The sequence below is a fragment of the Oncorhynchus masou genome, chromosome 20, assembly GCF_036934945.1.
Source record: "Oncorhynchus masou masou isolate Uvic2021 chromosome 20, UVic_Omas_1.1, whole genome shotgun sequence".
Taxonomy (NCBI): Eukaryota; Metazoa; Chordata; class Actinopteri; order Salmoniformes; family Salmonidae; genus Oncorhynchus; species Oncorhynchus masou.
The window spans coordinates 17,701,177-17,715,172 of record NC_088231.1 but is presented as its reverse complement, the minus strand read 5'-3'; the positions used below and the strand labels follow the sequence as shown (position 1 = coordinate 17,715,172).

The window sequence follows — 13,996 nt, the reverse complement described above, 5'->3', positions numbered from 1 at the left end:
CACACTCTATCTAATTGTTTTATATATTTTTTACATTTTGGCAGGAAATGCAGCTCTGTCTCAGGTTCTGCTGTGGTGCAGTGGTTGCACAGCCTTTCCTCTGCAGGAGCCAGGTTTTCCTGTGTCTACCCTTCTCAATATCAAGGCTGTGCTCACTGAGCCTGTACTTTGTCAATGTTTTTCTAAGGTTTTGATCAGTAACCATGGTCAAGTAGTTAGCCACGGTGTACTGTCGATTTAGGGCCAGATAGCACTGCATTTTGCTTTGTGTTTCCCAATAAGCAATGTAGTTTTGACTGTGTTGTACTTTGGTTTATTCTGATTGATTGGATGTTCTGGTCCTGAGGCTGCAGTGTGTTAGTAGAAAAGGTTAGTGAACTCAGCCCCAGGACCAGCTGGATGAGGGGACTCTTTTCTTTGCTCAGCTCTTGGCATTGCAGGGCTTGGTAATGACATGTGAGGGGGTATTTTAGATGTTTCCAAAACTTAATTGCTGTTTTTTATTATTTTTTATTATTAGTGGATATTGGCCTAATTCTCTCTACCATCTCTCTCTCTCTACCATCTATCTCTCTCTCTCTCTCTCTCTCTCTCTCTCTCTCTCTCTCTCCCTACCATCTGTCTCTTTCTCTCTCCCTACCATCTCTGTCTCTCTCTCTTTCTCTCTCCCTACCATCTCTGTCTCTCTCTCTTTCTCTCTCCCACCATCTCTGTCTCTCTCTTTCTCTCTCCCTACCATCTCTGTCTCTCTCTCTTTCTCTCTCCCACCATCTCTGTCTTTCTCACATTCACTTTTCCCCCCTCTGTCAATTTCTCTCTGGCTGCTGTAGTTTTTTTTAATGAATGGACTTTTTGCTTGCCTTTTCCATCCCCAATAATCTGCCCTGAGGGTGGATGGAAGTTCTTTTCTCATTTGGAGATTTCAGCTGAAGTCTGTGACAGTCTAGTTTGAGGATATTTAAGAAATTGATTCCGTGTGTGCGGGCATGTGTGGGTTTATACTGTGTGTGTGAAGTCCCCACAAGAATAGGAAACAAACAAAAAGTTGACTAACTGGGGACATTTTTTTAGTTCCCACAACGTCAAATGCTATTTCTATGGGATTTAGGGTTAAGGTTAGAATTAGTGTTAGGGTTAGGAGTTAGGGTTAGTTTTAGGGTTAGGGTTAGGTATTTGGGTAAGGGTAAGAGTAAGAGTAAGAGTTAGGGTTTATGGAAAATAGGATTTTGAATGGGACTGAATGTTTTGTCCCCACAAGGTATAGTGGTGAGGGAATTAAAGCACCTGTGATTCATTCTGGTCGAGAAGATAGAAATTTGTTTTGACCTTGCAGGCAAACATGGGAATGTGTGTGTGTGTGTGTGTGTGTGTGTGTGTGCGTGTGTGTGTGCGTGCGTGTGTGTGTGTGAAATGATGTTTGTACTCTAATGCATTAGTGATGAGTGTTTGTTTACTGCCTAGTGTGCCTTCTCTCCCAGTCTATGGGTGAATTCAAAATGGTACCATATTCCCATAGGGCTCTGGTCAAAAGAAGTGTCCTGTGGTATGTAGGGAATGGGTTCCATTTGGGATGCACCCTATACATGGCTCAGTGAGACTGGAGATGTCTAACACATAGCTAGGTCTTTAGTCGTCTACTATATCGTTTATGTCTGATATGTATTTGTATTTATTTACCGTCTATTTACAATCGGAACATGCATGAAAACATGACTGTATGTATAACAGTTTATATATACAGAGACACAAGCCTGCATACATTGTTACCTAGCCTCAGGAGTGAAGAACACAGAAATACGATGTTCCACCCATAGAGACATGTCATAATAGAGATGTTTATACCACAGCATTGTTGAATACTCGTTTCCGATTGGCTAGAAGGTCGTTCAGGAATATAATATCCGTTTTTCATTATTTGGTTCAATCAGCACTTCTTTGATGTCTCAGTTACACAGAATGCCAGCTGGTCCAGTTGGTCTGAAATGGCACCCTGTTTCATATATAGTGCACAGAAACCTCTAAAGAATTTGGAGGTTGTCCTCGAGCTTCACTAGATACTGTACCTACTATACCCAACTGGACGAGACTGGATGTGTTGCAGACCACCTAACCCACAGTAACCAGAGTCTGGGAACAACTTAATTTGCCAGATGTTTTATTTTTATTTTTATTTCATCTTTATTTAACCAGGTAGGCTAGTTGAGAACAGGTTCTCATTTACAACTGCGACCTGGCCAAGATAAAGCAAAGCAGTGCGACACAAACAACAACACAGAGTTACATATGGAATAAATAAACATAAAGTCAATAATACAATAGAAAAAGTCTATATATAGTGTGTGCAAATGAGGTAGGATAAGGGAGGTAAGACAATAAATAGAATATAGTGGCGAAATAATTACAATATAGAAATTACACTGGAGTGATAGATGTGCAGAAGACGAGAGTGTGCAAGTAGAGATACTGAGGTGCAAAATAAAATAAAAAATAACAGTATGGGGATGAGGTATTCGGATGGGCTATTTACAGATGGGCTATGTACAGGTGCAGTGATCTGTGAGCTGCTCTGACAGATGGTGCTTAAAGCTAGTGAGGGACATATGAGTCTCCAGCTTCAGTGATTTTTGAAGTTTATTCCAGTCATTGGCAGCAGAGAACTGGAAGGAAAGGCGGCCGAAGGAGGAATTGGCTTTGGGGGTGACCAGTAAAATATACCCGCTGGAGTGCATGCTACGGGTGGGTGCTGCTATGGTGACCAGTGAGCTGAGGTAAGGCGGGGCTTTTCCTAGAAAATACTTATAGATAACCTGGAGCCAGTTGATTGGCGACGAATATGAAGCGAGGGCCAACCAACGAGAGCATACAGGTCGCAGTGGTGGGTAATATATGGGGCTTTGGTGACAAAACATATGGCACTGTGATAGACTGCATCCAATTTGCTGAGTAGAGTGTTTGGAGGCTATTTTGTAAATGACAACGGCGAAGTCGAGGATCGGTAGGATAGTCAGTTTTACGAGGATATGTTTGGCAGCATGAGTGAAGGATGCTTTGTTATGAAATAGGAAGCCGATTCTAGATTTAATTTTGGATTGGAGATGCTTAATGTGAGTCTGGAAGGAGAGTTAACAGTCTAACCAGACACCTAGGTATTTGTAGTTGTCCACATATTGTAAGTCAGAACCGTCCAGAGTAGTGATGCTAGTCGGGCGGGCAGGTGTGGGCAGCGATCGGTTGAAGAGCATGCATTTAGTTTTACTTGCATCTAAGAGCAGTTGGAGGCCACGGAAGGAGAGTTGTGTGGCTTTGAAGCTCGTCTGGAGGTTAATTAACACAGTGTCCAAAGAAGGGCCAGAAGTATACAGAATGGCGTTGTCTGTGTAGAGGTGGATCAGAGAAGCACCAGCAGCAAGAGCGACATCATTGATGTGTACAGAGAAAAGTGTCGGCCCAAGGTTTGAACCCTGTGGCACCTCCATAGAGACTGCCAGAGGTCCAGACAACAGGCCCTCCGATTTGACACACTGAATTCTGTCTGAGAAGTAGTTGGTGATCCAGGCGAGGCATTCATTAGAGAATCCAAGGCTGTTGAGTCTGCCAATAAGAATGTGGTGATTGACAGTGTCGAAAGCCTTCACCAGGCCGATAAATACAGCTGCACAGTATTGTCTCTTATCGATGGCAGTAAAGATATCGTTTAGGACCTTGAGCGTGGCTGAGGTGCACCCATGACCAGCTCGAATCCAGATTGCATAGTGGAGAAGGTACGGTGGGATTTGAAATGGCTGGTGATCTCTTTGTTAACTTGACTTTCGAAGACCTTAGAAAGGCAGGGTCGGATAGATATAGGTCTGTAGCATTTTGGGTCTAGAGTGTCTCACCAATTGAAGAGGGAGATGACCGTGGCAGCTTTCCAATCTTTGGGGATCTCAGATGATACGAAAGAGAGATTGAACAGGCTAATAATAGGGGTTGCAACAATTTCGGAGGATAATTTTAGAAAGAGTGTCCAGATTTTCTAGCCCGGCTAATTTGTAGGGGTCCAGATTTTGCAGCTCTTTCAGAACATCAGCTGTCTGGATTTGGGTGAAGGAGAAATCGGGGAGGTTTGGGAAAGTTGCTGTGGGGGGGGGGTGCAGGGCTGTTGACCGGGGTAGGGGTAGCCAGGTGGAAAGCATGGCCAGCCGTAGAAAAATGCTTATTGAAATTCTCAATTATCGAGGATTTATCGGTGGTGACACTGTTTCCTAGCCTCAGTGCAGTGCAGTGGGTACTCTTATTCTCCATGGACTTTACAGTGTCCCAGAACTTTTTGGAGTTTGTGCTACAGGATGCAAATTTCTGCTTGAAAAAGCTAGCCTTTGCGTTCCTAACTACCTGTGTATATTGGATCCTAACATCCCTGAAAAGTTGCATATCGCGGGGGCTATTCGATGCTAATGCAGTACGCCACAGGATATTTTTCTGCTGGTTAAGGGCAGTCAGGTCTGGAGTGAAGCAAGGGCTATATCTGTTCCTGGTTTAATTTTTTTTGAATGGGGCATGCTTATATAAGATGGTGAGGAATGCACTTTTAAAGAATAACCAGGCATTCTCTACTGGCGGAATGAGGTCAATATCCTTTCCAGGATACCCGGGCCAGGTCGATTAGAAAGGCCAGCTCACTGAAGTGTTTTAGGGAGCGTTTGACAGTGATGAGGGGTGGTCGTTTGACCACAGACCCATTACGGACGCAGGCAATGAGGTGGTGATCGCTGAGATCCTGGATCCTGAAGACAGCAGAGGTGTATTTGGGGGGCAGGTTGGTTAGGATGATATCTATGAGGGTGCCCATGTTTATGGCTTTGGTGTTGTGCCTGGTAGGTTCATTGACAATTTGTGTGAGGTTGAGGGCATCAAGCTTAGATTGTGGGATAGCCGGAGTGTTAAGCATGTCCCAGTTTAGGTCACCTAACAGCTCGAGCTCTGAAGATAGACGGGGGGGGGGGGGGCAATCAATTCACATATGGTGTCCAGGTCACAGCTGGGGGCAGATGGTGGTCTATAGCAAGCGGCAACGGTGAGAGACTTGTTTCTGGAAAGGTGGATTTTTAAAAGTAGAAGCTCAAATTGTTTGGGCACAGACCTGGATAGTAGGACAGAACTCTGCAGGCTATCTCTTCAGTAGATTGCAATTCCACCCCATTTGGCAGTTCTATCTTGTCGGAAAATATTATAGTTAGGGATGGAAATTTCAGGGTGTTTGGTGGTATTCCTAAGCCAGGATTCAGACACGTTTAGGACATTCAGGTTGGCAGAGTGTGCTAAGGCAGTGCTAAGGCAAACAAACTTAGGGAGGAGGCTTCTAATTAGCATGCATGAAACCAAGAAGTCAACAAATAAGAGCGCCTGGGGAATGGGAGTGGAGCTAGGCACTGCAGGGCGTGGATCAACCTCTACATCACCAGAGGAACAGAGGAGGAGGAGGATAAGGGTACGGCTAAAGGCTAGAAGAACTGGTCGTCCAGTACGTCCGGAACAGAGAGTAAAAGGAGCATGTTTCTGGGCACGGTAGAATAGATTTAAGGGATAATGTACAGTCAAAGGTAAGGTAGGATGTGAATACAGCGGTAAACCTATGCATTGAGTGACGGTGAGAGAGATATTGCCTCTAGAAACATTATTTAAACCAGGTGAGGTCACCTGGTGGGAGGTGGAACTAAAGGGATAACTAAAGAGTGTTGAGGAGGGCTAGAGGCTCTACAGTGAAATAAGGCAATAATTACTAACCAAAACAGCAATGGACAAGGCATATTGACATTAGGGAGAGGCATGCATAGCAGAGTGATCATAGGGGTCCAGTGACTGGCTCGGCGGGCCGGAGACACGGCGATTCAGGCAGCTAGCGGGTCGGGGCTAGCAGAAGTACCTTAGAGGGACGTCGTGATGGAATAAGTCTGTTGTAGCCCCCTCGTGCTGTTACGTCTGCAGACCAGTCGTCATGGATCAGCAGGGCTCCGTGTGGTAAAAGGGTCCAGGCCAATTAGCAAAATAGGTATAGAGGCCAAAGGATTTGTCCGATGGGCCTCTTAAGCTAACAGTCCGATATGCTCTAGACAGCTAGCGGGCCGCGATGGGGATGTCAGGGGATGTCGTGACGGAGGAGCCAGTTGAAAAACCATCGGTAGTCCAGTCGTGATGGGTCGGCGGGGGTCCAGACCAATTGACAAAATAGGTATTGTAGCCCAAGGAGCGGCTGATGGACCTCTTCGGCTAGCCGGGAGATGGGCCTAGCAAAGACTAGCTCCAGGCTAATTGGTTCTTACTTCGGGACAGAGACGTTAGCCAGGAGTGGCCACTCGGATAGCAGCTAGCTAGCTGCGATGATCCAGAGGAAAAAGTTCAGAGCTTGCGGTAGGAATCCGGATATATGGAGAAAAATAAGTCCGATTTGCTCTGGTTTGAGTCACGCTGTGCAGACTGGCGAGAGTTGTCCGGGCTAAAGATAGCTGATGACCGCTAGCATTGGCTAGCTGACTACTAGCTAGTAGCTAGTTAGCTGGCTAGCTTCTGCTGGGGTTTCAGGTTCAAAAGTAAAGATAATATCAGATCCATACCACATTGGGTGAGGCGGATTGCAGGAGAGTATGTTGAAGTTGAGGTTAAGAAAAAGAAAAAGAAATATATGAGAAGAAAAAATATCTAAAAAGATATATACAGACAAGACGAGGACAAAAGACATCTGACTGCTACGCCATCTTGGTTACTATGTGATGCCATAGATGTGGTATTACAGCATATTTTCAACACTGTGTTGCTCTTTATTATGTTGAAGAAACAAGTTTCACCCTTACCTACATCAGAGCATGTATCAGATGGTACCTAGATAAGAACCTGTATCAGATGGTACCTAGATAAGAACCTGTATCAGATGATACCTAGATAAGAACCTGTATCAGATGATACCTAGATAAGAACCTGTATCAGATGATACCTAGATAAGAACATGTATCAGATGATACCTAGATAAGAACCTGTATCAGATGATACCTAGATAAGAACCTGTATCAGATGATACCTAGATAAGAACCTGTATCAGATGATACCTAGATAAGAACCTGTATCAGATGATACCTAGATAAGAACCTGTATCAGATCAAATCAAACTTTATTTGTCACATGCGCTGAATACAGCAAGTGTAGACCTTACTGTGAAATGCTCACTTACAAGAAAATATTTACCAAGTAGACTAAAATAAAAAGTAATAATAAAAGTGACACAATAAGAATAACAATAATGAGGCTACCTACAGGGGGCACTGGTACCGAGTCAGTGTTTCGGGGGTACAGGTTAGTTGAGGTAATTTGTACATGTAGGCGGGGGTGAAGTGACTATGCATAGATGATACCTAGATCGGGGCCTGTATCAGATAATACCTACATCAGGGCCTGTATCAGATGATACCTAGATAAGAACCTTTTTTAGATGATACCTAGATAATGCCCATTATCAGATGATACCTACATAAGGACCTGTATCAGACAATACCTACATCAGGGCCTGTATCAGATGATGCCTACATCAGGGCCTGTATCAGATGATACCTACATAAGGACCTGTATCAGACAATACCTACATCAGGGCCTGTATCAGATGATGCCAACATCAGGGCCTGTATCAGATGATACCTACATCAGGGCCTGTATCAGATGATACCTACATCAGGGCCTGTATCAGATGATACCTAGATCAGGGCCTGTATCAGATGATACCTAGATAAGAACCTGTATCAGATCAAATCAAACTTTATTTGTCACATGCGCTGAATACAGCAAGTGTAGACCTTACCGTGAAATGCTCACTTACAAGCCCTTAACCAACAGTGCAGTTCAAGAAGAGATAAGAAAATATTTACCAAGTAGACTAAAATAAAAAGTAATAATAAAAGTGACACAATAAGAATAACAATAACGAGGCTACCTACAGGGGGCACTGGTACCGAGTCAGTGTTTCGGGGGTACAGGTTAGTTGAGGTAATTTGTACATGTAGGCGGGGGTGAAGTGACTATGCATAGATGATACCTAGATCGGGGCCTGTATCAGATAATACCTACATCAGGGCCTGTATCAGATGATACCTAGATAAGAACCTTTTTTAGATGATACCTAGATAATGCCCATTATCAGATGATACCTACATCAGGGCCTGTATCAGATGATGCCTACATCAGGGCCTGTATCAGATGATGCCTACATCAGGGCCTGTATCAGATGATACCTACATCAGGGCCTGTGTCAGATGATGCCTACATCAGGGCCTGTATCAGATGATACCTACATCAGGGCCTGTATCAGATTATACCTAGATCAAGGCCAGCATCAGATGATACCTAGATCAGGGCCTGTATCAGATGATACCTACATCAGGGCCTGTATCAGATGATACCTAGATCAGGGCCAGTATCAGATGATACCTAGATCAGGGCCTGTATCAGATGATACCTACATCAGGGCCTGTATCAGATGATACCTACATCAGGGCCTGTATCAGATGATACCTAGATCAGGGCCAGTATCAGATGCACATTGCAGAAACTAGACAACTGCATGTTCTCTAAGTACGCAGAGATGGAATTATGTCAGCATAGCGGACAACTGTTGTTCTGATTAAAAAAACAATAAAACTGGCCTTTAGACTAGTTGTGTATCTGGAGCATCAGCATTTGTGGTTCGAAAACAGACTCAAAATGGCTAGAAACAAAGACCTTTCTTCTATTCTTGTTCTGAGAAATGAAGGCTATTCCATGTGAAAAATGTCCAAGAAACTGAAGATCTCATACAACGCTGTGTACTACTCCCTTCACAGAACAACACAAACTGGCTCTAACCAGAATAGACATGTATAGTGTCGAGTCATCCGCATACATAGACACAGTGGCCTTACTCAAAGCCAGTGGCATGTTGTAAGTAAAGATTGAAAAAAGCAAGGGGCTTAAACAGCTACCCTGGGAAATTCCTGTTTTTAACTGGAATATATTTGATAGGCTTACATTAAAGAACACCCTCTGTGTTCTGTTAGACAAGTAACTCTTTATCCACATTATAGAAGGCTGTGTAAAGCCATAACATCAGTTTTTCCAGCAGCATACTATGATCAATAATGTTTAAAGCTGCACTGAACTCTAACAAGACAGCCCGCACAATCATTTTACTATAAATGTCTCTCAGCCAATCATCAGTTATTTATGTAAGTTCTGTGCTTGTTGAGTGTTCTCCAAATGCATGCAGGAATTCTGCTGTCAATTTGTTTATTGTGACATAGCATCGTATCTGGTAAAACACAATTTTTTACAGAAGTTTACTAAGGGTTGGTAGCAGGCTGATTGGTCAGTTATTTGAGCTAATAAAGGGGGATATAGTATTCTTGGGTAGCGGAATGACTTTAGCTTCCCTCCAGGTTTGAGGGCACACACTTTCAAGTAGTTTGAAGATGTGGCAAATAGGAGTGGCAACATCGTCTGCTATTATCCTCAGTCATTTTCCATCCATATTGTCAGACCCCGCTGGCTTGTGAAAGACTTGTGAAATCCTGTTTGGATATCTTGCAGACCAACAGAGTCTGTGACAACAATTCAATTTCCCACATGTAACTTGCATTGCAGTGCTGAGCAAACATTTAACTGCATGCCCTCAGAACTGGGAAAGTGGCATTACAACACCCTTTCAACCATAGCTCAACCTTTACAAGCAGATTCAACACTTCTGCTGTGTATTTACAATAGGTGATTGGTTAACGCTTCACTATCAACAGTGGCAGAATTTTTCATGCAGGATGAGCAAAGTCAATGGAGGGAAGTAACACCCAATATGTACTCAGGGTTCTGCACACACCTCCAGCCAGGTATAAAACAAGCAGTATGGAAGGTGATCATTACATGCATGTTAAGGCACAGTTAACAGGGTACTACAAACTGTCAACCAATCAGGTAAGGGAACTCTGAATGTTTTATTTTTGATTATATGGAATATGTGTGCAGAAAATACAGTTAAACTTGCGTGATTTCATGTTTTGTTTTCTTCAGCTATGTATAGAAAGAGGAGGCTATTATTTAACCAGACATCAGTGTACTGAGCCAAGAATGTAATGCACACAATGCAATGGGTATTTTGGATAATATGCACATTGAATAAGCATATTACTCCTGTCTATGGTTAATTTGCTCACTATCATTTGCTTGTGCAAAATGTCCCCCTTCATGCTATGGGTATGCAATAACTGTGGCTTTGCAAGTTTGTTATTCAAGCAAGAATACCCTCAAAACTGTTTTTGTTAATAAAATGGATCAATAGATATCATGCAAGTCTTAATATTTGCAGAAATATTTGCACTTCCTACATTGAATGAACTGTTGTTTGCTGTGCAGTCTCAGTGTGTGCAGATAAGCCTATCGTAGTGTTTTTCAGAGTCAAAATGGCAAAATACAAGGTGACTGTGCACACACACAACATCGCAGCTGCCACCACGATGAACAACGTCTTCATCAAGCTGATTGGCGAAAAAGGAGAGAGCAAGCGCACGTGGCTCACTAGCTTGAATGGAGGATTCTATCAAGGCACAGTAAGTCAGTGATGCTCCTATCAGTACTAAGAGATATTTCTCTTTAAATCTAGAATCCTTAATTGAAACAATAACAAAGAGGCACCCCGCCTCTGTTTTGGTAAAAAGCTGAGGGATGGGCTTGTAGAAATGTCACCATTCTCAAACTCATAGAAGAATGTGTACTTTTAACCATGTTTTGTGGCTATAGCTTAGTGTTTGTTCACATTTACATTGCTTACAATCATTGGGTTCTGATTAGGTACGACAGTTGAACTAAGCAATTATAAATTATATTCTTCAGGAATCTATGGGTATATATAATTACAAATTATAAAAACAAATTATTCTAGCTTCAATAAGACTTACCATTCGCATTTTTCAAATACTGTACTCAAAACACACCCAAAATAACCCAAATTGTTCATTAACATATAGTGTATATGACATGAAGACTTTGTTGCCTGTATGTTGGACCCTTAAGTAATAATACTGGTAGTCCAGGATTAGTTATATTTGCCTTTGTTATTTGCTTTCTCACACAGTCCAGATTCCGCTCTCTCTCTCTCTCATCTTCTCTCTGCCCTTCCCTTTCTTTCTCTCTCTCTCACTCACTCTCTCCCTCCATCTCATTCTCTCATTCCCTCCATCTATCTCTCACTTCCTCCATCTCTTTCTCTCTCCCCTGCTTTCTCTGCAGGGGTCTCGTGAATTCGACGTGGTGTGCCCCTTTTCACTCAGCAAGCTGGTGCTGATAGAGCTGGACAAACAGCCCCTCCCACTCTTCCCCCTGGATGCCTGGTTCCCGTCCAAGGTTGTCGTGATGACGCCAGAGGGAGACACATGCCAGTTCCCCATCTACCGTTGGATTATGGACACGGAGGTGCACCTGTTCAGAGAGGGCACAGGTCAGCACGGTGTGACATTATGAAACAACATCACATGCAAACATGTTAGAATGAGTAATGCATGGGGGAAAAAATGGATACTTGCAGCCATTGTGGGGGGGGGGCATTTTCTTCATGTGTGCATGATGTCACTAAGTTTTAAAAGCCACTTTTCCTCTTAGGGCCAACGTACATACAGTAATAAACGCAACACTGGTTCTGAAGGATTAGTGCAATAATACGTGTGATTAACTTTATTTTTTTATTTTTCAGCTAAAAGACTCTGTGATGAAACTAATCATCTTGCCAGGTACAGCAGGGAACTGGAGATGAAGACGAGAACTGAGCAGTACTGGTAGGTGGTGTGGTCTTTCGTCCTAGCTTCCCAGTCTGTCCATTATATCTGACCAAACATACATATATTTCCTGCTCCTCCTACTCAGCTGGGATACCTACAAGGAGGGTTTCCCCGGCAGCATGAAGGCAAACAACCCTCTGGATCTTCCCAGCGAGATCCAATTCTCGTTCACCAAGGCCACCCAGTTCCTCTTCACCGCCACCACCGGGTGAGTTCCTCACCTAAGCCAAATGTATACCCGACTTGAGTACACAACACGAGAATGCAATGTGCTACTCATAATGGCTTCCCTATGTGGTTATGTGGTAAGTTACAGAATGAGGAATTGGCGTGCTCAACTCGAAAGTCTGTAGTAACAAAATGTTGGGTTCAAAAGGCATGCACTGGGGGAAAAACCCCAAAACCCTCATTCATTAAAATATTCTTTACATTTAATGTATTTTTAGGCACTAGAAGTTGTGAAAAATAGTTGAACAATGTATGTGACTAATGAATGTAAATTATGATTGTGAAACAGCTACTACAATGTTTCATCATTTATAACTATGTGTGAATGTGTGAATTTTTCTCCAAAAGCTGATGAAGTATGTCGCCCAAATGGGTCTGATTGCTCTGCTGATAATTACATTAAAACTTAAGAATAGTTCAGTGCGGATTTAAGCTTTTTTCCTTTGTCCAGTACGTGGTGAATTTAACATTTTGGGTTGTACACACTTGCATATTTTTGCGTAGCTAATTGCGCTGTGTACGTTGGGCATAATTCATCCTCTAAGGACAGTTCAAACAGTACTTCCTGCAGCCGATCATTAAAACTCTTCTAAAGTGTTCCATTCATTTATATTGTTGAGTTGTACATTTGCTTTGTGAAACTCTATTGGCTCAGCTTGACACAGTTCCTTGTCTCCCATTCTGTAGGATCACTGAGCTGAAACTAATGGGGTATTCTGACAGCAAGAAGAGCTGGAAAAACATTGATGAAATCAGCAATGTCTACCTCAATAGAACTGTCATCTCAGGTGAGTGCATTTCATAGGTGCATTTGCAGAATTAACTCCAGGGGCCTGTTTATTAGGTGGTAAACGTTTTGAAACAAAGAGAAAGGGGGCAGTAATTCTACTTGAATATGTCCAATAAAAATATACATTCAGTACCAGTCAAAAGATTGGACACACCTACCACCTAAGGTTTTTTTTCCGCTATTTTCTACATTTTAGAAAAATAATGAAGACATTAAAACTATGAAATAACACATATGGAATCATGTAGTAACCAAAAAAGTGTTAAACAAATATTTTATTTGAGATTCTTCAAAGTAGCAACCCTTTGGCTTGATGACAGCTTTGCACACTCTTGGCATTCTCTCGACCAGCTTCAAACATTTGACTGGTATTCTACATACTGAAAACGACCCTGGATTACTAGGCATCATCTGGAAGAAAACAGACTGAAACAGGGAGGGAATACCTGTCCAATAAGAAACTATTGATTTTATTTTCTGTTGCACAAGGTTTTGCTACGGTGTGCACTAATTAATACGACCCAGAATTTCCTCCTTCCAGACTACACACAGAAGCACTGGAAGGAAGATGAGTTTTTCGGGTACCAGTATCTGAACGGCTGCAACCCCATGTTGATCCGTCGCTGCACGGATTTGCCGGCAAATTTCCCTGTCACAGGAGACATGGTCAAGCCCTCTCTTCGTGGATCGTCCAGCCTCCTAAAGGAATTGCAGGTACTGTACAGTATGTCAAAATGGGACTCATTGTTAAAAGTTGCCTAAATTATTGCAGTACCACTTCTACCAAGGGTGGCGCTGGACTAGGGGCAGTCCTCTTGGACCAAGGTGAATATCTTAGATATTCACAATTATCAATGGAAGTCAATAGAGATCCCTTTGTTGGATGTCTAGACCTCCACTTTCTTGGACCATCAGAAGCATGTACCAGATTCCTTTTTGGACCTACAGATGACATTTGTGGAGGTCCATCCAGTATGTTTCTCAATAACTAGGTTTCCATCCAATTGGCGATAGATTTTCATGCAAATATTCTCAATTCCGCATAAAAAAATGTGCACATTTCCCCACGATAAATGTTTCCATCAAATTTACCTGTTGCGGAAAAAAGTCTGTGTGATGACGTAGTGCACATAAAAATAACCTTTATGGTTAAATTCCC

The 13,996-nt window shown here is 42.7% G+C and overlaps 2 protein-coding genes across 3 annotated transcripts in view; one reads left to right on the top strand and one right to left on the bottom strand.

Annotated features, from left to right (window-relative positions):
• LOC135507075 (hydroperoxide isomerase ALOXE3-like) overlaps window positions 1-13,996 on the bottom strand; it is a 115,475-nt gene that overhangs the window by 51,793 nt on the left and 49,686 nt on the right. The window lies entirely within an intron of this gene.
• Window positions 9,811-13,614, top strand: LOC135506542 (polyunsaturated fatty acid lipoxygenase ALOX15B-like). 2 transcript variants are annotated; one of them, XM_064925898.1, is made up of 7 exons: window positions 9,811-9,963; window positions 10,432-10,595; window positions 11,275-11,482; window positions 11,735-11,816; window positions 11,905-12,027; window positions 12,735-12,835; window positions 13,379-13,614. In XM_064925898.1, exons 2-7 carry the CDS (start codon window positions 10,449-10,451, stop codon window positions 13,597-13,599), a joined length of 882 nt encoding a protein of 293 aa, XP_064781970.1. In that variant the 5' UTR covers window positions 9,811-9,963; window positions 10,432-10,448; the 3' UTR covers window positions 13,600-13,614. The 2 variants fall into 2 exon arrangements, with proteins under 2 accessions (XP_064781970.1, XP_064781969.1); XM_064925897.1 differs by having other exon boundaries at window positions 9,813-9,963; window positions 10,442-10,595.

Coding starts and splice junctions, on each gene's coding strand:
- LOC135506542 (XM_064925898.1), top strand. CDS start 10,449: ATGGCAAAATACAAGGTGACTGTGCACACACACAACATCGCAGCTGCC. Junction 11,817..11,904: donor ACGAGAACTGAGCAGTACTG/GTAGGTGGTGTG, acceptor CCTCCTACTCAG/CTGGGATACCTACAAGGAGG. Junction 12,836..13,378: donor CAATAGAACTGTCATCTCAG/GTGAGTGCATTT, acceptor TCCTCCTTCCAG/ACTACACACAGAAGCACTGG.